Source organism: Grampus griseus, assembly GCF_964374135.1.
Source record: "Grampus griseus genome assembly, chromosome: 21".
NCBI classification, from domain to species: Eukaryota; Metazoa; Chordata; class Mammalia; order Artiodactyla; family Delphinidae; genus Grampus; species Grampus griseus.
The window spans coordinates 282,854-310,738 of NC_139015.1; the positions used below are offsets into that span (position 1 = coordinate 282,854).

Consider the following 27,885-nt stretch of genomic DNA (forward strand, 5'->3'; position numbering starts at 1 on the left):
TTATGGCACCAACCCATGATGTGTTTTTCTCCATCAGTATACTATGTTCAATATTCTGTCTTTCTAGAGAGGCCAAAATGCCAGATTTAGAAGCTGGCATCAAGGTGAAAAACTGCAAAAAAAAAAAAAAAAAAAAAAAAAAAGAATTCAACGGTCCACCTTTGGTTCTAAGACAAAAATGTTTGTGTACTTTCTCAGAGTAAAAAAAAAAAATTATTCACACAATTGAGAGAGAGCTAAAGGACTCCTCGGTATTTCCTTCTTTTTATTAGATAAAATGTTCATGAAGCAATGCAAAATCAAAATTACTTTCAGAAGGAGGCATATAAAAAGATTCATCTGCCAAACTAAGGGTTAGACATATAAGCTGTTTCTTTACGAAGCCATAACGACAAACCTCTGCAAGGTTTGACATGTTTACCTTCTTCACAGTTCTCTCCTTTGTATCCAGAGTTGCAAACACAAGAGCCCACGATACAAATCCCACGACCCCCGCACTGCGGGTCGATACACTGCGTATTTGGTACATCACACTCGGTGCCCTTCCAGCCACTGAAACAGAGGCAGCGGCCCTTGGAGTACTGGCCGTTGCCACTACACAGCACTGGACAGGCTGCTGTGAAATAAAACACGACAGAGGAATTAGGAATTAACAGCCACGTTTCCCATCGAGATTCTCCAAGAACAGGCACATCGTTGGAACAAGCAATCTGCCATTTCTCCCCTCTTTTCTTTCCTGTCTTGAGAGCTTTCTGAATTGCTCGTGTTTCTACAGCTTATTTATATTGGCTTAAGAAAAGAATCTAAGTCGCATACCTCTTGAACAATCCGGACCTAGAAATCCTGGAAAACAATGGCAAGTTCCAGAAACACACTCTCCATTTCCATGGCAATTCCGGGGGCATTCCACCACAGACTCTGAAGAAAAGAGAAAGAAGCAGTCCTTGCTGGGCAGCCTGCCTCTCGTGCAGGGTAAACTGTGTCACTTCGATCATTTTAGCTACATCTTGAAGGAAGCATGGGTGGCTTGCTCCATAACCCCCCAAAAGTATTCATTCATACCAGATTATTCGAACAGTAAAGCAAAACACTGACATTTCAAATGCAGACGTTTTAAAGCGTTTTCGCGATGCACTGTCCTCCTCCAAGCTACTTCCAAGTGCTACTGTCTTCCAGTGCTTCACGGTTTGTCACACAGTCATAAACAATTTAAAAAATATTTCTCACTTTTACCTCAGGCTCTAACATCCTAGGGATCACTCAAATTGGTGAAGACAGTTGCATTTCTATGCAACACAGTGTTGAGGCCGGAAGCCCGGAAGTGATGCTTTGAAGACAGTTCTTACCTATCACAATGGTATTGAACGACACCTGCTCTGCACTTTTCCCATCATTATAAAAAGCCAGATGCCAGATTCCAGAATCCAAGTACTGGATAAAGCCGGCCTCGTGGAGACTGACGGACCTCGCCTGTCGCCCGGCTCTTTCGGACTCAAGCAGGTTCCGCTGCTCTCGTGCAATCAGCCTGCTGCCATCCAGCAGTTCCACAAAGTCGTACTGAGAATGAGGAAAAGGAGAACTGTTGAGTAGTCGGAAAGAGTACGGTTGTGGCCGCTCCTCTCTTTCCTTTCCAAACTTTTCTCCTTCGCTCTAATAAACACAATGGTAGAAAAAAGTTCCTGATTGACAGGTCTTCTAGGCATCGCACTTACAGGGGTGATGGAGATTACCCACTGCACACCAAATACCATTGTTGTATTTAAACATCACAGACCATTTCTTCCCTTGATGCGCAATACGGTTTCCAAACTTATTTAATTCTTCTGACTGATAAAAAGTTTGTGAGTTTACAGAACAGACTTGTGGTTGCCTAGAGGCGGAGGGGGGTTGGGGCAGGGATAGATTGGGAGTTTGGGATGAGCAGATGTAAACTATTATATATAGGATGGATAAACAACAAGGTCCTGCTGTATAGCTATATTCAGTATCCTGTAATAAACCATAATGTAAAAGAATATGAAAAAGAATATATATGTATAACTTTGATGTACAGTGGAAATTAACACAACATTGTCAATCAACTATACTTCAATAAAATTATGAAAAAATTTTTTTTAAGTTTGTGAGTTTAGGCAGTTTGGGGATACAACCATAAACCTATACTATTCCAAACCCAGCAGCTCTATTTTAGTTAGACCATTAGATGATCTCTTAAGATCTTCTCCTATTTAATACTCAAGTAGTAACCACTGCTACTGAATAATTACTTTGTGCCAGGATTATTTTTAATCCTCCTAGCAACACTTCTAGGAAGGCATTAATGTTTACACTTCAAAGATGAAGGAAACTGAAGCTTGAGAAGCTCGAGCAGGGTCAGATATCTGGTCATTGGCGCAGGTGGTATGTGAACTCCAGTGCGCTTTGTTCCAAAGCTTGGGCTGTTCCCGTTACCCCAACTCCACCCCTCTCTGTGACCCTGATGTAACCATTCCGAGCATCATGGAGAAAGCCATGGATTTTTACTTAGTTACAGTTAGATCAAAAACATATAACAAGATGCCTTTACATCTTTGATCAAAAGTCTAAAAAATTAAACAATGGAGGAATTTTGAAGGGATGGCCGGCCCAATTATGATCATGAAGTCAATCATCATTAAACTTAATTTTTGTTTTAGCAAGATTAATCATGAACATTGGGTAGTTGGAAGAATGTAACCGGAGAATTTGAAGATAATTTTAAAAAATATGGGGACTTCCCTGGTGGCACAGTGGTTAAGAATCTCTCTGCCAATGCAGGGGACACGGGTTTGATCCCTGGTCCAGGAAGATCCCAGATGCCGCGAAGCAACTAAGCCCGTGCGCCACAACTACTGAGCCTGCACTCTAGAGCCCGTGAGCCACAACTACTGAGCCCACAAACCACAACTACTGAGCCTGTGCGCCTAGAGTCCGTGCTCCACAAGAGAAGCCACCGCAATGAGAAGCCCGCGCACCGCAACGAAGAGTAGCCTCCGCTTGCCGCAACTAGAGAAAAGCCCGTGCACAGCAACAAAGACCCAACACAGCCATAAATAAATAAACAAGCAAATAACTAAATAAATAAATAGGAAAAAAAATGGAATGTGACTGGTAATAGTGGGGTAAAATTTTGTAGCCAGAGATAATTCAGTAAATTTGGAAGACACTGCAAAGACTTTCCAACACAGTTTTAATAAACTTGTTAGACAATAGTTTCTTAAATAGTGTCTATAGACTCTTACCCAGTTTCATTTTATTCCTGAGGTATGTATTTATGGTGAAAAGTACACTACAGCACTATAAATACAAATCATTAATGCTAACGCACTACACATGTGAATCATCAATATTCTACTTTCTGATAGACTGCTTAAATGGAATTTCATCACACATCTTTCCTAAGGAAAGGTTATTTATACTGAATCCCTTAATACAATCAAATTGAAAAAAAATCAGTTGTGGGATTCTAAGAATCACAGTTAAATACGTTGCCACTGTACACAGACCTCTTACTGTTACTATGGGACAGAATTTAGAATATCTAATTCAGCTTCCGACATACTAAACTTTAAATTTAAATATAAAAGCTTTTTTTTTGTTATTGTTTGGTGTAGTCAAACTGCATTATAACATCATTTAGCTGTGAGAAATATAAAAAAAAGCCACAACGTAATTAGCATTCAAACACTTTTTCATTTACAGCTTATGAGGATGAAAATAATGACTGGTATGGATATCTGAACTGCAAAATTTCACTGGGATTCTGTTCCGAAATTATCAGAGGAAATTAATTCAGCACATTTGAAAGGTGCCTCTGCCTCAAATAAGCCATTCATTTTCTCATCAGATTAAAATACTTGCATTAGCATGGCAAAAAGACAAGAAAAAGTTTCTTTTTATGGTCCCGTTGCACATAAACACTTTTTTCTCCTAACAAACCCTATTAATTGTCACCTTTATCATAGGGATCATTGTTTGTCATCACAGTGTGAACAATAAAGTGAGGCTGGGCGGGGAGCAGCTGACGGTTGTTGAGTATCTACCCAGTTCGAGGCCCTTCGGGGGGCATTTCACACACAACTTCAGGAGGGCACTCAAATACCTAAAGACACGTCCCCTATCTAACACTGAAGCTATCTCCACGAAAAGGAAACAAACTATGTGGGGCAGAAATTTAATAACCTTTGTTCTCAGGGTGTAAAGTAATCACTTGTGGGCAAATCCGAGAGTTTTGCTCTGTAATACCTATTCATAAGATTCCTCTGGATTTTTCTGCGCAGCAAGTCTTAGAATCTTATGCTATTTTTAGGACAAAATTCAGCCTCACCACTTTGGAGGAGCAATCATGAGACAAAGCTTATAACTGATAAAGGTATCTTGGTGGTTCGTTTCTGAACAGATTTTCCATATTCTTAACTCATTTCAGTTATCAAAATGATGAGAACGCAGAATCTATGAATACCTAACTGTGCTCTTAAATCAACTCTTTGGTGGTGGTAGATTCTTGCTGTAAATCACTGACATAGAGGAGGGAGTGATTTTAAAGATCACCTGATGCAACTCCTTCATTTTACAGATAGACACTGAGGCACAAGGAAGTTAGACTTGTGCAAGGTCACAAGGTCAGAAAGTGGCAGGGGTGTGTGCTCAAGAACCCAGGTTTCCGACTCCTATTCTAAAATAGCCTTGATGCAGATGCACTTAAAGGATACAGTACACTATTAACTGTAAAGCGTTAACTTGCTTCCTTAGGCTTCTAACTGTCCAGGAGAATGAATTGAGCATCAGGGAGAAGAAAGCCAGTCGATTCCGTGGTAACAATCATATGGACAGTTTTACAAAGGGTTTACAGAGGGTCACAAAGACTTTCAAAACTCAAGGGATTATTCTGTATGCTTGGCCAGTTTTAATTATTTCAGGTTGATTTATTTAACGTTCCCCAGAAACAGAGAAATGTTCAATTTGGGCTGTTTTACAGCATATTTCATGTTTAACCACTGAACTCAGAAACAGCTGTCTGCTCTGCTGATTCTGAATAAACTGCAGGAAGGAACTCTAATAACTGTGGAGCTTAAGAAAATGCATAACCTACTTAAACACATAGATTGTGGGAGAAAAGAAGAGTGGATATCACGTATATTGTGCTTAAATACCAGAAGAATTATAAGAAAACCTGAAACGACACCTTTTATTCCCTAGTCTTATATGGTATATATAACCTCCAATAAGTCAACCCTAAACCTTTAAATAAACCTTTAAAGTGCCCAATGCATGAGAGAATGTTTTCTGAAATTAATTTTTGGAATTTTTAGGTTACAAGCTCGCTATTGTACTTAGTTTAGAGGTATGTTTCTTGAGTTATACAAAAATAATTTAATCATGTATGTGATTCCAGTGGAAAAAAAAATGTTGTTTCCTATTTCACTGGACTACTGCTCTACTAAATGCAATCTATCTGCTATAACTGAAGTCAGAGAGGGCCACTTCCACTTAAGAAAATCCGGTTATTACATCTTAGTCAGTGTCACCTATAACATTAACTAGAGTCAAATGCAATTGTAATCTAAAATTTAAAATTGGACCCCAGTACACAGTAAGAGGAAGTTGACATGTAAACATTAAAGGAATTACTTTAACAATGTAGATATGAAAAACGTTAAATCAGAAAAATGAATACACCAAAGCATGACATTCAAAAAATTTACAGCTGTATAATTTATGTATGTATATGAAACTTTCCCTGATCCATGACATTAGAGAGAGCACGTTCAAATTTTCTTACTCATCTTTTCTTTAAAGATATTATTTTTATTAGTATAGGGATCAATTTTTCTTTATAATTTATATTCCGAGGTTATAGAAAAAGCATTTCTCACAAAATTACATAATATAAAGCATACATGAAAATCCTCTGGTCCTCATTTGATAAATCCAATTAAAATCGGCATGAAATTCTATGAGTAAATAAACTGATTTTCAAGCATAACTTTAAGCTCATCTAATTGTCAATTTTAATTAACCATCTATTACATTTTTTGCAATTCCTGTTTTGGGGAAAAGTCTGGGCTCCAATTTTGTGGTAGGTAATTTAAGTAATTTCTCTTAGACATAATGGGACCTCTTTAAACCACAATTTCCAATTTATACACCGTGAGCCAATATTAGACTATTAAAAATCTGTGGGATTATCGATCTGTGACAGTTGTGAGGTGGTTTTCATGAAAGCAAATTGACTTTAAAGTTCTTTGAATCTACGATATAGGGGCATTTGAATTGTTTTGTGATCATCCTTGGTGACCTATGAAAGCTCTTTTATCTCTGTATTTCAGTGTTCATCATATGTAGACTAGGAATCATGGCTTGAGTTGATAAAGTTTATATCATGATATTTCTGTTTATGTTCCCATGATTTCTTTACAAAGAGTAAATCTGACATAAAGTAAAAGGTATATAATATATTTTCAACAGAATGAATACATGTTTGAGATGAAAATGTCATGCATCTATTACATGAAAGGAGTATGATCTTTGGAAATGATCATAGAATCTTTCTAAAACACTTGGAAAATCTATGGTGTTTTACTACGTACTCAGATGCTATTCAATATTCATCAGGTTACTCACAAATTCTGCACGTTTTAATCAATCAATAATGATTAAAGCAAGTCAGGAAGAAAATGCTGTTCTTCCTACTAATTCAAAAATCTCAAGATAAGTGTCACCTATACTCAAAATTCTTTTCACTGTAAAAGATCAACACAGAAGTGGTCAAACAGTTAAACAGCTGAACTTAAGAAACAGAATGACTTTAAAAATGTAAACTAGCAGTTTTCATTTTATTGGTAACAGAGCCTACCTGAGTATGGGAAGGTGGTAAGCCTTTTCGGCCATATACTCCAATCAGCGCATCTTTCTGAAGAGAGATATTGAATTTAAGAAACTGTGGCTGATCAATAAAGAGCTGTGATCTCCAGAAGATCCCGGGAGGAACCTCTTGAATTGCTCTTCGGCCAATATCAAGTTCTCCGGAATCTATGGTGTTATTTTCTTGTGTAAATCCACCCAATTTTCCTGAATGTAAGAGATCCATTGAAAAAGAACAAAAAATTAAAAAGAAACAAAGCCAAAAAACAGAACAGCTTTCTGACTTTCAAAAAATTCTTTTTATTTAAATGCTCAAAAATTTCATTTTCTTCTGATAAATGAAATGCTCTTATTTATTTCTAATTTTTCCTTTAAAAGGTTTTTCTTTGTTAGATATTGTTCAACCAACTCTGACTGAGCACATCCTTTAAGATATTTACGTCAACATCCCTTTACTTCCTCCCAAGGTATGACTATTACTGCAACTGTTTTCACACCTACAGTCTTTCTTGATCGCTTGAAACATAATTATCTTACAAATTATATGTGTTGTTATTTCTTGGGAGAGATTAATCCAAGTCTGGTATTTACCAGTCATTCTAAACATACCATAACCCTGCAAAGTGTAAATTAATGGATTGGAAATTGCAGAATGGATTATGGAGATTTCCAAATCAATCCTTAAGCAAACAACAAAAGCAGTCAATGGCACAGATTCATGTAGTTCCCTCCAAACTATATAGTAGAATGAATGAAAATTCAGATGCCTGAAGGGCAGTTGAGAGGGGGCAGGGGGCACGTTATGAGGGGAAGGGAAGGAGGAGGGGTAAGTTTAAATTCTCACGAAGTGTTTAACGTAGGCTGCCACAACTTCTCTTCCTTCTGATCTTTACCTCAACGTCACCTTCAGCCTTCCGCGCACGTGTGTTAGCCCTCTCAATGCCTTTCAATGTGTTGAGAACAGAGTCTCCATCTCCACTCCCTGAATCTCTGACCCCTCTTAGAGACCATCTCCTTCCCAGTTTTAGGAAACAAATCCAAGAATCCTCTTTTTTGGTACGACTCCGCCTCCTTCCCTCTTCATTAAGGTTCTTCCTCATTCTGAGGGGGTTAGTGATAGAGAAGGTTTTACAATTTGCCTTAAATGGACACAAAACCACACTGTCTCTTATTCCATGGAAAGGGTCCATGAACGCAAAGGAAGAGAATGGAAGTGGGCAGATTATCCTCTATCAAGTCAATCTTTTTGAAAGTCACAACGTTGACAGTATTGAATTTGTCTTTTTAAGAACACTGATCTGAATATTAATTCAGATATTACATAATGTTATAAAATATCTATTATACAACACCGGATACGTTGTGAATCCAAAATTTAGATGACTTCAAGTTGGAGAGTTGTGAACTATTTTATTTTAATGACAGAGGAGAGTCTTCCATCTATGAAGAATTATTAATTTAACATTGAGTTCATTTTTGAGTGTTTACTAGGGACACAGAATTGTGGGTATCAAGAAGAAATATAGGGCTTCCCTGGTGGCGCAGTGGTTGAGAGTCCACCTGCCGATGCAGGGGACACGGGTTCGTGCCCCGGTCCGGGAAGATCCCACATGCCGCGGAGCGGCTGGGCCCGTGAGCCATGGCCGCTGAGACTGCGTGTCCAGAGCCTGTGCTCCGCAACGGGAGAGGCCACAACAGTGAGAGGCCCATGTACCGCAAAAAAAAAAAAAAAAAAAAAAAAAAAAAAAAAAAAAAAAAAGAAGAAATATAAATTAGAGAATAGAATCTTAGAGATTAGTCTGGCTTTGATGGCTTCTGCCATCAAGCAACTAGTTACCTGGTTGGGAAGACAACACCTAAAAACTAATAAATTAAATGACCATCTAAAGCAACACATAGTTAAAGGTCAGAGCAAAGTGGTATCACTGAAGGCTGGAGGTGGAAAGATTTCACAGAAGGGGTAAGTTCTGATCTAAACTTTGTAGGACAAGTAGGCTAAGGTTTCTGAGTTGGGGTGAATATCAACTAAAAACATGGCAATGGAACTGAACCTGTGTTAGGGTGATGGTGAGCAGAGACATCCATCTGGCTAGAAAAGAAGTTAAGAAAGGCAGGAGTCAGATAAACGTGGGTTTGAATCCCAGCTCTGTCAATAACTAGCAGTGTGACCTGAAGGTATATACTGAACCTCTGATTCTAAACCTCACCTGTAAAATGGGGCTAGTAATAATGCAATCACAGGACTGCTATAAGGATTACATGAGGTATTCTATATAAAGCACTTGGCTTTCAGTAGGTATTAAATGAATGGAAGACATTAATGGGTTTGTCACGGAAGTAATGAAAGATAAGATTGGAAAAGGAAAAATGATATCAGACGGTGGAGGCCCCTGAATACCAGGTTAAAGAATTTGGTCTTTATAATTCATGTTCCTTTTTTAAAAAAATGTTTTTTGTGTGTGTTATTTTTTTTTTACATCTTTATTGGAGTATAATTTTTTACAATGGTGTGTTAGTTTCTGCTTTATAACAAAGTGAATCAGTTATACATATACATGTGTTCCCATATCTCTTCCCTCTTGCGTCTCCCTCCCTTCCACCCTCCCTATCCCACCCCTCTAGGTGGTCACAAAGCACCGAGCTGATCTCCCTGTGCTATGCAGCTGCTTCCCACTAGCTTTTTTGTATTTTCAACTCTGTCAAAGAGCATTATTCCACCCCTTTTCTTGAAGGTAGGTATATATGTATATACATAAATATATATAGGCATTGTGTTACTATGCATATAATTCATGGCATGTTTTAAAAATAGGTACTTGAAATAGATTTAACATGGGTTAATTATACTTCAATGCTACAAAGGCACTTATCTGTTAATATGTTTTAGTGTGTATGTGTGTGTGTGTGCGCGCGCGCGTGCGCATGCGTGTCATCAGGAGAAACAATTCAAGATTAGTAAGAGGGCTTCCCTGGTGGCGCAGTGGTTAAGAATCCGCCTGTCAATGCAGGGTACACTGGTTTGAGCCCTGGTCCAGGAAGATCCCACATGCCGTGGAGCAACTAAGCCCATAGGCCACAACTACTGAGCTCATGTGCTGTAACTACTGAAGCCTGCATGCCTAGAGCCCGTGCTCCGCAACAAGAGAAGCCACCGCAATGAGAAGCCTGTGCACTGCAATGAAGAGTAGCCCCCGCTCCCCGCAACTAGAGAAAGCCCACACGCACCAACGAAGACAACGCAGCCAGAAAAAAAAAAAAAAAAGATTAGTAAGGAACAGATGTTTATGGTAGATATCCAGGTTATGGCCATTAGGGTCTAGAGTAATTCACAACAAATCACATTTATGGATAAGTGTGAAGTTTGAGGGAGAGTGTGTTATCAGTAAGTGTTGGGATTCTTTTCTATCTGGACTACTGCATCCTACAATGACATATGACCATCAGGTGCAAAGGACAGCTACACCTAAACAGAGACCCATTAAAGGTTCTGATCGGGCAAAAGGTGACACGAAATCACTGTCTCAAGGACATTAAGGTGCAGTAGTGTGGGAAGCCCAGAAGTGGAGAGATGAGCTGGGATACAGTTGCAATAACCTAGGTAGGAGGCAGGAGGGGGCTGTAAAAGAAAGCTTAAGAAAAAGTCATTATTTACAGTTTCACTTCCTTTCTTTTTTCCTGATGTCTATAATCACGGCAGTTAACAGTCCTTTACCTACCAGGTCTATCTTTGTTGAACTAATTTACTAATATAAAATGTTCTTGAAAATAAAAGTTCAGAATTGGGTTATAGTAATCACTGTAATTTTTCAGGTATCAACTCACAGACTATAAATCATGCATCATTCATTGAAATTTAAAATATGTATCTTATGATATTAATAAATATTCATTTTAGCAAAATTAGAATATATAAATAAAAAGATAAAAAATATAGAGAGATTACTTTTGCTTGCTATCTAAGCAAATATCTTTCGTTATTCACAGGAATTTTAAAATACCTGAGATCAAGTTCTACTTTTCATTTTGGAAGCTTTTGCACAAGAACCTAAATTTCTCATAAATTAGATTTTACCAAGAAGATTAAGGAGGGGGGAAAAGAGAAATGGAATTAACCTTTAGTGAGAACCTACAACATGCCAGGTAGTTTCACCTGTACTACCTGTTTTAAATTTCAAAACAACTCTGTGAGGTCGATATTATTTTGAGATGGGGAAATTAAGGCTCAAAGAAGAAAATTACATGCCTAAAGTGATGGCTGAGTCAAGATGCAAATCGGGGCCTGCACAATTCCAGAACTATAGTCATCCATATAATCTTTGCTTTTTATTAAAAAATATTTATTTCAAATTACTGGGTTTTAAGTTTGTCTATTCCATATAAAATCAGGTATGTTAGCTCACTGAAAGATACCAGAGAATCTGCTTAGCTTTCAATTTTAGGACATAATTTATTAGGAAGTAATGGGCAGTTTTGTGTGCCACGGATACTATAACAAAATATTCTTTGTGTTATAATTTACTATAGATTCCCAATAAGTTTTTGTCTTTTGGTTGATTTCCACATGGTGCTATTTAAAACATATCCAATGGAGTAGTAGTCTTTTTTCCCACTAACATGTTAGTAAACATGAGATCATTCATATTTGGACTCATTATGTTCACACATTTCTAAGGCTATTATTATACTTTACTGTTATTAACAAGTTTATTGTTATTTTCTGAAGCTTATGTGACTGAATCTACTCTCTGGTCTTCACCCTATCTCCTGCTGGTATAAGTGGCTTAGTAGTTTTAACAGCGCACACATGCTTTGAGAGCTGGTAAGCATTAAGTGGTACTAATCCTGGAGCTGTTTTTCCGAAACACCATCTTTGCCCAAGAGCGTTAGCTTTGGAAATAGTAATCAAGTTCTGACTTCTAGGCTTTCAGGTTTTGCTTTGTTGCTTCTCCATATTCTATTTTGAGGTGTTACAATCTTTCTCACTGAAAAGATATGTGTACCCACTGATGGGTCAATAAGTGCATCTACTTATCCATTAGTCCCACAGCTACTTTAACAGGTGGCTCTTTTTCAGAGAGAAGGTTCTTTCATTTGTAAGACAAAATAACCAAGACTGAGTGGATGTGCTTGAATGGGGCAGCAGTAGCTACGATCATAGTCTTCTTGTGTACCTGTAATGAAAAAGCTTCACAGAATCTCAGAGTTCAAGTGCCCTTGGAGGTCATTTAGTCAAGGAGTCTTCAAACAAGAGTAGTCATACCCCTAGGGAACCTGAGGACTTTCCAATGAGGAAAGAGGGGTAGAGTATTTTATGGGAATTAACTTCTAGAACCTCAACAACTTCCATATGTAGACTTCTTTACAACAGACGGGCACACCTCTCATACATCCAGAACCTTTCTTTCATACATTGTCTTAGAACATAAAGTTTCCAGTGTGTCAAACAGGCAAAACTGACAGTATTTTTTGTTGATAAACCTCCTTTAATCAAGACACCATAAACCCATGGTAGGGCTTTAGTGTTTTTCCTGTCTTACACGTATTTCTATCAAAGGCAAAGAGCGGTGAAGTTGAGAAATGGAGTATTTAAGACTGTTGGCATGTGTTAATATCCGATATATCAAAAGGGAGGGAGAACCTTATTGTTTCATGCCCCCATCACCCACCCAAACATTGTCCGTGAATGCTTTTCATTTGCAGAAGAGTTTCATGATTGCAAAGAGAACATCAATAAAGTAAGAAATGTTAAAGGCAATGATGCCTTACTTAATCCAATGGTCAGACTCCTGGCAAGGATTTGGTCTTTGTTCATCTCTCTACTGCCTGCCTAGCATAGGAATTCGGAGCTGAGACAGTTGTGACAAAACGCGTATTAATTTATTTGAACTGAAAAAACAAGTCATACTTTTTTTCTGACAGAAAATGTTTGATTTTAATGGGAACTAGCTCTGCCAGTAAATGATATAGTGGGTATTCCTCATTAACTAAATAGAGATACTGAAAGTATATAATATGATAAAAGCATTCAAGAGAGATTACACCTAAGGTAAATGAAAATGAACAATGGTTCCATTTTCCAGTCCATTCTGCATGTATCAGATAAAGTGCCACGAAGTAAAAGAATAAGAGGTGTAATTGGCAGTATGTATTTTGCTAAGCCTTGGTGAAGCCTTTTCTGGTATTCTCCACGGAAATTGAGAAATCGTATTGATTCGAAAACTGCATAACGAATCTTTTTGAAAGCAGGTAGTTGCTAATTCTTTGCTTTCAATAAAACTGAAGAAGAAACGTGAGGAAGTTGACAGCTTGCAGCCACTAAATATACTTTTTGGAAACAGATCACAGTGTGGTCTAATAAGGATTTCAAATCATCGAACGGCATCCTTCCAAAAAAATTCTTCCATTCCCTTCTGCTTATCTTGTAGCAAGATTTCTTATGTTTATACTTATAACAAAGGATAACAGGAGTAGAATTGATACTGAACCTTGCTTTGCTCTTGTAATAAGTAATATTCATCAGTGAATATATAAACTATTTGAAAAAGTCCCCATTCATCTCATTCAGAGGTATTTTAAATACATTTTCACTTTTTACATTTAATAATTATCAAAATGCTCAACATATTTATATCATAATCAGGTTGATTTCATCCAAATATGTACAACTAATAATTGTAAACAAAAGTCAGTACAGAATAAAATGGATTTTTAAAAACACTTAAGAGTATTATGGTTGCATAGAGCAGGTTCTTATTAGTCATCCATTTTCTACATATTAGTGTATATATGCCAATCCCAGTCTCCCAATTCTTCCCATCACCACCACCCCCGCCGCTTCCCCCTTGGTGTCCATACGTTTGTTCTCTACATCTGTGCTAAAATTCAATGTAAATTTGTGCACATATTTTGTTTTAGAGGCACAGGAACAAAGTAGTCTGAAGATCACTGATCTATTCTAGCCTTTCCTATGAAATGTGAATCTAATTTGTAAGGGCACTTTTGCTTCAAATTATTACACTATTTAGAATGGATTTATTTTGAATTAAAGTCTCAGAATGTGTCTTTTCTAAAGGGTAGATGCTGACCTGACCCTGTCATTATAATCAGTGATATAGAGCTCTAAGGACATCACAGATTTTCCTCCGCTTAAATCCACAGAACTGCCAGCTAATATCAGTACGACATTCCTGCTAAAAAGCCTCTACGTGAATGTCAGGAGACTAGAGTTTTGTGAAGGGGCTTTGTCTTTTTAAATTCTGCATTGTTGCTTTTCAAGTCATGGCCCTCCTCTAATTTGGCCAAGTCAAGTGTGGTCATTCCTGTTAGCGTTTTCAAACGCTCTTTATTGACTGTAAACACACCTGGAAGTCGGCGAGCTATTCACACCATTTGATAAACTTGTAAATACTTGGACAACCTCTTCCTCTGAAGCTCATCAGTCCTCCTAGATAAAAGCCTGGAAACAGATGTCTTTCATCATGTCCTGAATTCCAGAAAACTTTGGCTTCAGAGGAAATAACAGAAGGGCCAGGTTTAGTGCTCTCCAGCCCCCCTTACTGAGATCACTCCATCCTTAAGCCCCCAGAGTCTGATCCTGGGAATGATCATAGGAAACACTAAGGTCGTCTGTAGGTTTTACTAAGAGAAAAAGGAGGAAAGATGGAGGAAAAAATAGACAGGGCAACAGAGTGCCCTGTAGTTATTCTAAACTCAAAGCATGTGGGTTAGGAATCAAACCAATTAAAGCCTTCACAGTAAGAGTGAGATGTACCACATCTTCAAACACAATGAAGTATCATCTTGAAGATTTTTTTTTCAACTTGTCCTGTTGTGCCTCAGTGTGGGAGCCACTAGCCGTCTTTTCACCCACTAACTGTGATTTTTCCTTTCATCAGTTAAGCATGTGTCACAACAGTCTTAATGTCTTAAAATTCAGTTGTCAGAGTGTGAAAACATAAAGAGACTGAGCACCACAAAGTTATTGTTATTCCTCTCCTTCTTACGTGATACCCAGTTTATATAAAACACATCAGTAAAGTGGCATTTTTCAGATAATGCCTTAAAAAAAGAACTCTGTACTCTGAGATATTTTATGAATAATAGTTTACCAACGCTAGATTTTATAAGGACAAAACAGAGTAGTACTTAAAATCATGCCGGTAATTAGGAGGTTTGGTATGTTTGATTATTATTTTGTGATATCAGAAAACAACCCAAAGTTAAAAAATACTGCATTTTTTGGTCATAGATACCACGAATTTGCTGCCTGCACATCATGTGAGTAAACCAGCCTATAATGATTAAAATGGAAAGGCAGAAAATAAATCCAACTGTGAAAGTCCAACTCAACTGCTGAGGAAGGTAAATGATAATATCATTTTAAGTCCCACAGCGGCACTAATAATTAAGACGTCAGGAAGCAAGGTTGGGCCATTTATAGACAATCAATAGCCCACCCTCCAATTCGATGACCTAACCTTGGATTCATACCCTGACTTTGAGAGCTCTGAGAGAACGTATCTTTTTATAAACAACCACATGCCATAACTTAACATCGCGGATACAGAGTGTTACATCAGAAGCTAAGGGAATTAAAACACTACCTTGCAAACATAGTTTAATGGACAAAATCAATATAGCACCTAATTAAGGAACTATTATACAACGCAACAACATAAATACTATATACAATATTGAATAAAACTCAATGCTCTTGCAGCCCCGTTAGCTCTATTTCTTCAATTCACAGGCAATCTTTAACTTGCTATAAAATCTAATTATCTGAAATTGGCTAGTATTTGAGAAAAGTCATACATGCTGAATAATAATGAAAAATTAAAAAGCAATTTGAATTATTTTGTTTAAAGAGGATGAATCACGTATATGTAGTTTTTCAATCTGTACTCATACAAAAGGTTTTTGTTGTTGTTGAGCTTTAATTGACATACAACATTATATTAGTTTCAGAGGTACAACGTGACTCGTTATTTGTATATATTGTGAAATGATCACCACGATAACTCTACCGTACATAGTTACCATTTTTTTCATGTGTGATGAGAACTTTTAAGATCTACTCTCTCACAGCTTTCAAATATATGATAAGTTTTGTTAACTATGGTCACCATGCTGTACATTATATCCCATGATTTATTTATTTTAAAACTGGAAGTTTTCTTTCTTTCTTTTTTTTTTGATTGGAGAAGTCATTTGCTAGAGTTACACTAACCAGAATTTGTGGCCTGCATAATTTGTCTTACATTATCCCAAATTATCCTATGCTGAATTTCAGCATTTGTCTTATTGCTTCTTTCCAATAAAGCTAGTGTGAAATGTCCTGCCCTGGTACCCTCTACTTTTCCTTACCGTGCATTTTCTAATTCATTGCAATTGCTTGCTTGAATCCTGTCTTGCCTAGTAATTCACACACTCTGGGAACAACAAATGTGACTGTCTTTTTTTCTCACTGCTATGTTCTCAGAACCATGCTCTGTGCATGGCACATAATATTATATGCTCAATAAATAAATGCAGAATGAATGAATACTATGCATTCAAAGGAGGATTAAGGAATAGATTTCTTCATAAAATCCAAATAACTAAAAATATAAATAACTAATGATAGGTATTTCTAATATTGCTTTAGAGGATATTTTGATGCTGATTTAAGGAGCTACATTCTTAAGAATTTTGCTACAAATACAAGCACGTAATCTTGAATTGCAGAAAAAAGAGTGAAGTAATAGTTACTGACATGTATAACCTACCTGTCATGTTCCAGTCACTGCTTAGCCCCCTACATGCATTAAATGGTTTTAACCTCACTACTACCCTATGAAAAAACAGGAGGTTAAAGAAGGTAATTTGCTTAAAGCCACCCAACAAGTGCATAGCTTTAATCCTTAATCACTCTGCTGTACCAACACCTGCTTTGTGTACAGTTAATGCAAGGCACTGTGTCGGGCCCTTTATATCCTTTATAGCATTTAGTCATCCTATTTTCATTCACTCATTGGACAGTACTTCTTGAGCATCTATTACATGCCTATAACTGTGCTGACAGCTTTGAACAGAGAGGTGGAAAAACAGTGTGCCTGACACTCAAGCAAAGAAGACACACACTAAACAGTAATGCTTATAACCACTAACATTTTTCAAGCATGTACTATATACTGGACACCATTTTAAGTATTTACATTGACTATTCAAGACCATTCTAACTGATGAGGAAGCTGAAGCACAGAGATGCTATACAGTAACTTGTCCCAAGTATCCAAGGCATTAATAATGGTCAGAACTACCGTAGGATGTGAAACCAGGTGGTTTGGCTCAAGACCCTATAGCCTTTAACTCTCCGCTCTATTGTCTCTATGCTATAGCATGGTGTGACAGCCAGATTGTGGAGAACCCTGTTAAGTCATCTAAAGGCGTTTGACCAGAATCTAGATCACTGAAGGGCGTCAAGTAGGGTACTGATATTTCAAATCTGTATCTGAAGAACGGATGAGCAAGTCTAGAGATATACATCCCAGATAGAAGGTGGCTTCTATAATCCAAGTGAGAGTTGATGGGATCCAGGAGATATTTTGGAGTTAGAATTGACAGGACTTGATGAATGATTGCACAGGGGAGGTGAGAGAGTGGGAGAGGTCAGGCATGACCCCTAAGCTTCTGGCCCAGGTAACTAGGTGAATGATGATGCCATTTCCTGATATAGAAAGAGAGGCAAATTTGGAAAGAAAGATGATGGGCTAGTTGTGTTTTCCAAAGATGGCCACAACATCTCCCATCCCACATGTCCTTATGCAATGTGTCCCCACCATTTCCCCAGTCAAGAGTGGGGTTTAATTCTCCATCTCGTGAATCTGGGCTGATCTTACTGACTTTCTTGACCAAGCAGATATGACGGAAGTGACATCCCGGAGTGTCCAATGCTCTAGGTTATAAGAAGCCTTGTAACTTCTGTCTGGGTCTCTTGGAATGCTCCCTCTGGGGACACTCCTCTTCAGAACTTGTGCTCTGAGAAGCCCAAGCCAAGTGGAAGGCCATGTTTAGACGTTCCAGTCGACAGACAGCATCAACTGCTAGCCCTGTGAGTGGGCTACCTTGAATTTCAGTTTAGTGGAGTTTTCAAACAGATCAAGCAACATCTGAAAGCAATTTCATGAGCGACCCAAGCAGAAAAACAAAAATTACCCAGTTAATCCACAGAACCATGAGAGATGATAACAAACTGTTCTTTGAAGCCACTGGACTTTGATGTGGCTTGTTAGGCAGTAATAGATAACCAAATTGGTTGTTGGGTTCAAGTTTTAGACATATGGAGTTTGAGATGCCTGGAAGACACCCAAGTGGGGATTTTCTAAAGATACTTGGATAGATTTTTCATAGTTGATGTCTGGAGCTCCAAGACAGAGAGATCCAGGCTGCACTTATTGATTTGGGAGCACAAAGAATGTGACATAACACATAGCACATGGAACGTAAATGAAGTCGGGAGAATGGATCTGAGGACCCAGGGAGATTATATTCTGAGTGACGGCAATGTTTGGGGATCGGGTAGAGGAAGATGAGTCAACTAAACAAACTGAGAAATCACTGCTAAAAAATCAGGAAGAAAGCGGAAATGGTATCACAGAAGCTAAGGAAAAGGCTATTTCAATTAGGAGTGATAGGTTACCTACTGAATGCTACCAAGAGCTCAAATGTGATAAAGAGCGTAGAGTATCAACTGATGCTATTGGCAGGACAACCGATAAGTCGGGAAGACATCCGTGTCTGTTGAGTGATGGTGGCAGAGGACAGTCATGAGGAAGGAGCCTGAAGAAGCCACACTGTCACAGGAGTAAGTGGAAGGTGAAGACATGACTTCACGGCGAATGTACACACCGTGTTCCAGAAGGGCTGGCTACACGGGGAGAAGAGAAGGATGGGGTGGGGCAGGGGTAGGAGGCAGACTCAAGGGTTCTTTTTTTTAAGACTTGAGGGACTTGGGAATGTTCAAATGTTGATTGGAAGGTGCCAGCCAGTTGAGAGAGGAAATTCTGAAGTACAGAATGGGATCAAGAACGCTCTTGGAAAGATTAGTAAGAAAATGATGGAAAGACAGATCGAGATGCACATGGGAATGGAGCTGTGTTTACAGGAAATCAAGGTCTCTGGTTTTTTTGCTGAACAGAACACAAGGTCATCTGCTGGGAGCTGAGGGATTGAAGCTTCAAGGATAGTAGGAGAGTTGGAAACCACCGTTGAGACGTGTGGGGAGAGAGCTTGCAAGGAAAACACAGAAGGGCTGCCAGACTGTTGAAGCTGATCAGCCGAGAGACAGGCATTACTCCCTCTTTACATGGAGGAAATTGAGGCTCAGAGAGGTTGAGTAACTTGCTCAAGGTTACAGAGTACACAGATGAAAGAGCTAGGATTTGAATACAGGGCTGCGCGATGCTCTCCAGCACATTAGGCTAAGTGAATTCCTCGATCCAGCGGAATAATTTTAGTTTCTGGAAAGAGACTGGTGTTTGAACTAAAAACTTCATCCTTGCCTCTTTATTCACGTTGCCCACTTCTATCAGTTTTGCCTGAGACCTCACACTTGACATCTCATCTCTAAAATCTGTAGTCAAAGAACGTCTTAGGAATAATCAGGAAAGAATCATGGCGTGTAATAGAAATTCTTCTTTTAAATACTAAATACCATTTAGAAGCTTTGGTTCAGTGTTCACTTAAAAGCGAGCAGGGAGTTTAGCACCATGATTGTTAGCACCATGACTGTTCCTTAGAATTGTATTTATAAAATAAGAATAAAACAGGACTGCATAAAGAAGAGCATTGCGTCTAGCAGCCACAGAGTAATTTCCCCATCATGCTTAGCACGGTTAATTTTCCCAGTGAGCTTCATTCAGAATTGCAAGAATTTCTTAAGGGTTATAATCTCCTAGAGTTTCTAGAGATGATGTGATCTGGTTCTCTGCACAGTTTATAAAACTGAAGTAGCAGATGATGGTGCACGGTCTCTGCCGGTTCATCAGGGATGCTTAAAAGCAGTGTTTGTAAGGTACCTCCCTTCCTGCAAATACAGTCCCCTCCTGCCCGCTGCACTCCGGTATTTAAATAAGTATTTAAGAGATACATACCCAGAACCTTTACTTGGAAAAACGAAAATAAGAATTCCTTACCAATTTAGGGTTTTTCGGGCTACTGGAAAAATAATAAAGATAACAAGTGAGACTATTATTTAGGTCACACTTTGGACAAACTCTGAGCCCCGAGATAGCCTTCTTTCCATAAAGAGAAATTCCTACGAATGCCCCTGTCCGGTTGGCAGGCTGCAGGATCCGTTCTCCAGTATATCTAACTCATTCTGGGGCATCTGTCCTCTCCTCCTTATGTGGGAGGCTAGGAAGATGGTCCTTCATTTACACGCATATAGTAAGTCCCCTACATATGAACCTTCATGTTGAGCACTTTCAAAGACGCGGATGTGCATTTGGTTCCAGCAAGGAACCAGTACCTGTACCATCAATGTCAGGCGTGAGCGACACTGCAGCTCGCCCTCTGTCCCCTATTGCTGACCATCCCTCAGCTCTACCATCTCCCACCTCCTCTCCCTCCTCCAGGCAGTAACTCTTCTCGCCTGTGCACTGGATGCCAGCCCCTGTGTGCCAGCTGTTGTACTGGACTACTGTACTTTCCAAGGCACTGTCCTGTAAGATGAAAAATGTGTTCTTTATTTTTTGCGTTTTTTTTTTATGTATTATTTGTGTGGAAAGTATTATAAACCTATTACAGTACGGTACTATGTAGCCGACTGTGTAAGTTGGGTACCTAGGCTAACTTTGTTAGACTTATGAACAAATTGGAGTTACGAACGCGCTCTTGGAACGGAGCTCGTTTGTATGTAGGGGAACCACTGTATTCAGTTGCTCCACTGGCACCTGTCAACTGCACCCCATGTGTTCTGTGATCACATGGGAACTTCAGTCCCTCTTAGGGAAGTGGACTTTCAGAGCCGTGTTTTTGAAACTGTGGCCCACAATCCTTTGTAAATTGCAAAATTATCTGAGTGAGTTTCAACTAGCATTTGTGATCAATGGGAAATTCAATAAAATAGAATAGAAAATCCCAAGAACCAGCACCGAGGCTGTGGGAGGGCCTCTGAAGCCATAGCTTTCTCAACATCACACATTTCAAGGGCTGTGACACTCATTAGCCACACTCTGTTTTCCTTCTGATCGTAATGAAAGGCTAGGATGTTGTAAAATAAACGAAACGTCTACGATAAGCATTTTTCCCTTCAGTCTGTAAAAGAGCCCCTGCACGTGTGGTTAAGAAGTGCGGTCTGGCCATTTTCGTGGGAACAATCCACTTTAAAAGACAGTCTAAATTGCAATCTCTATAAATCAAAAATAAATACACTTAATTTCTGTGTAGTGATGGATCTGTTCATGTGTGTGTTATCAGTGCATAAAAAATTAAACAGTTGTTTAAAGTAATTATATTTCACTTAATTGAAATTTCCCACCAACAATTTTAACTAGGTAAGCTTTTCTTCACTCCTCTTTAATCCACTGTGCACTGACTTCCACTGTCACTGTCATCAGCCACCAGATTACAGTTTTTTGGAACGTATAGCACTTTGTATCAAAAGACTCCATACAGGGGTGGGGTAGCGGTATTTATCATTACTATGAAAATCTAATGTCTTATAAAACCTCTCAGCCTCCCCAAGAAGGAAGAGGAGTGTCATAAAGTGTTATTGTTAAAATAAAACAGAAGCTGGGAAAGAACAAAAAAAAATGGTAAAAGCATTAGTCACAGCCAGTGGGTACATGTAACATAGCAGCATATATATAAATACAAATAAATATATTATAGCTTCTTTCTAGTCTCGCAAAGAAACTAGCCACGTGAGGGTGAACATAAGAGATGCCAAAGCAGAACAAAAGTACCAGATAAGAAGAAACGAAGAGGAAGAAGAGCCAAGGCAATGCTTAAAGGCAAAGGATGTATTTCTCACGTGACAGAAAAGGTGTCTTGATCTGGTTGCTTTGAGACATAAAGTATTAGGACATTTTGCAAAAAGTCAGAGGATGCCAAGTGCCAAGACATACATACAAGCACACACACATATATAAAAATAATAGATATAAATATGCTTACATATGTACATATTTTTCTGAAAAAATGAAATACAGCATTCTCTAACTGCTTAAATTCCATTTTTAAACTCAGAGCCAGTTGATTTGAAAGTCTGTTAGTTCAAAGTGTAAACTTTTGAAGGTTTAAAGAAAGGGCAAACAGAGGAAAGGTCAATAAATGAGAATCCTTTCATGTGTTTTGTATGTAAAAGCTTTTAAAACAAAATGAAGATAGTATTCCAACTCCACATACTAGCTGAACAAAGAAAGCTCAATATACCCGAGGTAATATGAGGTGATACACTGAATTATAATCTATTTACAGACTAGAAATAAAACAAAATGCACACTCGCAGGAAGGAGAGGCAGAAAAGCCTAGCCATCGACTCAGAAGGCAGAGCACTGTATTATTCCTATAATAAAAATGTGAATTTCCAATCCTTCAAGTAAATGAATAAAAGTCACTCATTAAAAGATAATATTTGTAATTCCGAAACCTTTTCCTTCTCCCATATAAAGATGAATGTTACATGGGTAAAAATAAATTTATTTTATTTATAATGTTAAAAGAGATGAAATGTGAAAAGAGATGTTAAAAGAAAAACACAGGACACATAATTCTTTCTCTTACCATTGTCACCAGAAGGTAACGATACAGTGTTCGTTGGCATGGTATCGGAATTCACTTTTCCATTCTCAAATGTGTCATTTTCAGTCTGCTGTAACTGCCAGTTGAGGCCAAAGAGATGCATTGCTGGGGGTAAAAAAATACAAGTTGTTTAAAGGTCTGCTGCTTCTAGCTACAATATCAAATGGTATATATGTTTATAACAAGAGTCACATGTAAAGTTATAATTTCCATGTTCTGAAATACCAAAGACGATTGCATAATAGAAATTAGAAAACAAACAGTTCCTCAGTGCAACATGGCAGCACTTTGATAAAGAGTTGATATTACTCAGTTAACTGGTACCGGGAAATTCTTAGGAGCGAATCATTGTTTGTTCTGCTTTGTTCCAGTTCTACTCTGCACCGTCATTTAAGTAAGCGGTAGTATGCTCTCAAGCAGTACTTGCCAAACGTACATGACCACAGGCCACCTGCACATGTACAACACTTTGTTGCAATATCTATAGGCTCTCAAGAGATATGATGCTATTCTCTTGGATTAAGGTAACAACTGGTCCCACAGACGAATTTGGTGCATGAAATGTTCAGAATGGATTCAGATGCACAAAATATAGTAATATTTGAATGTTCTAAATTTAAGATAAATAATCTTCGAATTTATGACTTACAGTTCAGCAAGAGCACAGATCAAGCAACGTGCATAGGTATCAGGTAATTTCATATAGAGTTTCTGACGTGGGTTTGATAATCTTATAAACTGATACAAATTTTGTAAATGTGTTTACTAAGTTTCTTGATGTAAAACACTTAGAAAATACGTAACTAGACAATATAATTAAAAAGAGAAATGTAATATAATTTATCATTTTATATATTATTTATTAAAAATATTTAGAATAATAATCACTGTCGTATTAACCATTAACACTTAACATTCATTTGTGCTCTATAGCATATAGTTTAGGAATTAGTCCCTAAGGAAGGCTAAGTGTCCATGGGGAAACCCACTGTCATATTACTATGTCATGAAGGAGAATTTTTCAACATTATTTGACAGTATATATTCATTATACATGTTGGAATTTACCAGAGAGGTGGAGAAAGACATGTTTAAAAAGTATTGTTAGAGACAGTATGATAACAATCACTGTAAAAAGCCCTTATTAAATATCCAATATATAGTAACAAAACAAAATTAGTACAGTGTAAAGAGGACAGGCTTTAGATGTAGTTAGATTTGGGTTCAACCTCAATCTAGGATTTAACCTTAGACAAATGATGTAATTTTTTTTAATAGTTTGTTTTTTTTTTTAGTTTTTTCTTTTATCTGAAAATAGCTTTATTTCACTTTCATTCTTCACAGACATTTTCACTAGTGTAGAATTCTGGATTGGCTTTTGTCTTCTTTGACCACTTTTTTTTTTCCCTTGGCTGCGTTGGGTCTTTGTTGCTGCGCGCGGGTTTTCTCTACTTGTGGTGACTGGGGGCTACTCTTCATTGCCGTGTGCGGGCTTCTCATTGCGGTGGCTTCTCTTGTTGCGGAGCACGGGCTCTAGGTGCGCGGGCTTCAGTAGTTGCAGCACATGGGCCCAGTAGTTGTGGCGCACAGGCTTAGTTGCTCCGCAGCATGTGGGATCTTCCCGGACCAGAGATCGAACCCATCTCCCCTGCACTGGCAGGCGGATTCTTAACCACTGCACCACCAGGGAAGTCCCAAATGATGTAATATTGTTAAACATTAGGTTTACTTACAAAACGAGACCGGATAAACCTATCTTATTTAACTGATGTAAACTTTCTGGACAGTATACGTTAAGGCACCTAGCAGGACAGTCCGTAGTGTATAGGTCTTTTATTTATTTGTTCTCTACTCCAGGTTACTGAACCATTTGCAGTCACCTGACCAGACCATAGACCCTCTCAATAAACAGTCCCCTCTGTCTGCAATGCTCTCCACCCACTGCAAAATACCTCTTCTTCCCTCAGATGGTTGGTATCAACTTCTTGGGAAGGCACTCCCTGACTGGGTGAAGCATCTCTCCCAATATTGTGTATCTCATTTGCCTTATACAGTATCTGCTATTGAGCAGATCTCGCTAAGTATCTGTCAAAGAAACAGGCTGTATTTTCTAAGGTTTTAAAATGTCACACAATACTGTTGTGGATAAAAGTATAGTAATTTAAGGAAAAATTAATAAATATAAAATATTTAAATATAAAACAAATACATAAATGCCTAAAAATGGAATGTTATATTATTAATAATGAATTAATGACTAGTCAGTGTTATGCTCTATGAAAAGTAGTTTTGTGGAAAGTCCACTAGCATTATATATAATTGATTGACTTTTTTAAAAGAGTCAACAGCTTGGTGACATTCTATTACCAGTGTCACATTCTTCTGTTAACAATACCTGATATAAAATCATCCTATAGTAAGAAACATACTAAACATAGATAGGAACATAGCTGTATCCACTCTGTACAATCTGTAGCAAACGTATATACTCATGACTCCCTGCTTAAATTACAGTTTTCCAGCAATTCCCTTTAAAGACTGATTTTTTTCAAGGATTAAGATATAGGTTATAGAATTCTCCAACATACAAACTGTCAACTTGTAAAGAGGTATAACTTATGTCATTTTGCATTAAATTATGTAGTGTTTGAGTGGCAAAATGTCAGAAGCTTTCTAAAAATTTATCGCTTCACACAGTTTTCAAGGTTTCAGATAATTCGGCAATTTTTGAGTAAAATAATGGGTGCGAGGTCCGCATCCAGTAAAAGTTTTGATGGGCACACTCTCGCATAGCAATGATAAATATTCCAAAAGGGTCAAAGTTTCTACACAAAATAACGTATCATCATTGTGAGCTTTTATGTAGCACAGATAGTCTTCCTGGATGATAGATTTGCTCATATTATTGGTTTTAATAGACTGTGAAGAGGAGAGACGGTCCATGGGGTCAGGCGCAGGCGTCAAATGTTAGGAAGTAGTGTTATGGCTGCGTCTGGAGCTATTTTACTTTCTGTCAGATGGGCAACAGCTTTATCATGTATTTTTAATTACAGAAAATCTCAATAAAATGGGATTTTGGTTCTACTTAGGATGTCGTATAATGAGAGCCATACCAAATAATATTATATCTTGTTAAACACTGTTTTGAAATATGTACTTTGAAAGCGTTGGTGTTTGGTGTTGAGTGAAGCTCTTGACACTTGTTACGTGTAACTTAAGATTTTTATGTAAATACAGGGTGAGACTGACTCCAAAGTTAATGAGAGACAGACAGAGAGAGACAGGGACAAACATAGAGAGAGACAGAGAGAGAGAGATAGAGAGGCAGCAAACTCAAAGTCAGAGAGCTACAGAAATTCCTGAAAGCTGCTATAATAAAACTACATGAGCTCTCTTGGCAGACAAATAAAGGGAGAATTAGAGAAGTAAAATAACATCTGTAAATAAAGAAGGATGATCCCAATTCTTTAATGCCCAGGCTGGAAAGCAGATTTGAACCCATGAGAAGGCATTGCTGCCACTCTTCATGACGGTACAATGGATCCTTGGTTTGCGCAGGACCTGATGGAGGGTGTGGCAAGAGTGCCAAGGAGAGGCGGGGAGCTCTGTGCTCTGCTGAGCCCTGGATCCCTCTGGGCGATGGCTTAGGTGAGAAGGTTCAGGCTGGCAGCCACACCAGGCATTCTCTCAGCCACAGACAGGGTCCTTTGTGTTAGACCACTGGGATGCAATATTTTTAAAAAATAAAATATCCATTGAACACAACCTACGTGTCAAGTGCTGTGCTTCTGTTTCACCCGGTATCTCATTTAAGCTTCACAAAGACTTCGTTGAATAGTTACTTTTTTTTTTCATTTTAAATCTGCAAAAACTGAGACTTTTTGAGAGTTTAGGGTTCCAAGCAAGTAAGCAGTGGACCGTGACCTTAAACCCAGACCTTCCGGTAATAAAGGGAATACATAGCACGATACACCTCTCTATCCTACCAGAGAGCAGTGGAGTGTGAAAATCCACACAGGAAGAAGTCGAATGTAACTTCTGTGCGGGTCAAAGGCTAGAGATATGCTTCTCTACCACGTCTAGGAAACCAAAGGCAGAGAGAGACAGTATATGGAGTTGAGGGCGGGAAAGATATTAATCAGTAACACTTGTGTATTCCAATCACCATCCTTCTATACAATACTTTTCCACATAGCATATTGTCTTAAAAGGAAACTTCTACAGTAATATGATGATGATGATTCAATTAATAACAGGCTACTCTGGTTAACTCCAAGAGTCTTAAAGTAAGCTGTATAGGTGTGTATTTTAAAGTTACAGAAATTAGTACTCATGTAGATTTAAGCATTCCATGTGTTTTTCACATTTTCAAATACCTTGATATCTATCATCTTCTAATAATGTAGCATGTGACAGGGTCATTATCCTTGTTGTATGAGGACGAAACACAGGCAGAGAGGGGATCAGTGACACACTCAGTGTCTTTTCAAGTTAGTGCATGAAGAGGACTCAGGACACGAGATCTCCTGACCCTGTTTCAGGATTCCTTTTTATGCACTGTGCTGTTTTCCTACTTAACCTGAATCAAAACTGAGCATTCACATCAAAGAAATTTTTAAAAATTTAACACAAATTGTTAATTTATCTCTCTTTTGACAGTAGCAAACATGATCAAAAGTTGTCCACGTGATAAAACTGGCTTCTAAACAAGTTGGTAAACAAGATGTTTACCAACTATAAATGGTTGTATTTTTGCAAGATCATTTGTAAGTTGCTTGTTGGGAATTGGAATACATTTTCTCCATATTAAAAAATCTTATGAATGGTGGTTAACTCCCCAGTGTGTCTACAAAAGTCTGCCTGTATATCCAATAGAGATATGTATACAAAACTACGATGAGGTATCACCTCACACTGGTCAGAATGGCCATCATCAAAAAATCTACAAACAATAAATGCTGGAGAGGGCGTGGAGAAAAGGGAACCCTCTTGCACTGTTGGTGGGAATGTAAATTGATACAGCCACTATAAAGAACAGTATGGAAGTTCCTTAAAAAACTAAAAATAGAACTACCATATGACTCAGCAATCCCACTACTGGGTATATACCCAGAGAAAAACATAACTCAAAAAGACACATGCACCCCAATGTTCATTGCAGCACTATTTACAATAGCCAGGACATGGAAGCAACCTAAGTGTCCATCAACAGAGGAA

General features: G+C 38.2%; 1 protein-coding gene across 2 annotated transcripts in view; it reads right to left on the reverse strand.

Annotated features, from left to right (window-relative positions):
- TENM3 (teneurin transmembrane protein 3) overlaps positions 1-27,885 on the reverse strand; it is a 157,159-nt gene that overhangs the window by 109,809 nt on the left and 19,465 nt on the right. For both annotated transcript variants that reach the window (XM_082680576.1, XM_082680575.1), the window contains exons 2-6: positions 22,651-22,773; positions 6,875-7,089; positions 1,347-1,557; positions 817-918; positions 422-616 (exon numbers count right to left, since the gene is read on the reverse strand). In XM_082680576.1, coding sequence (XP_082536702.1) covers positions 422-616; positions 817-918; positions 1,347-1,557; positions 6,875-7,089; positions 22,651-22,773 — 846 coding nt within the window. The remainder of the gene's footprint in view (positions 1-421; positions 617-816; positions 919-1,346; positions 1,558-6,874; positions 7,090-22,650; positions 22,774-27,885) is intronic.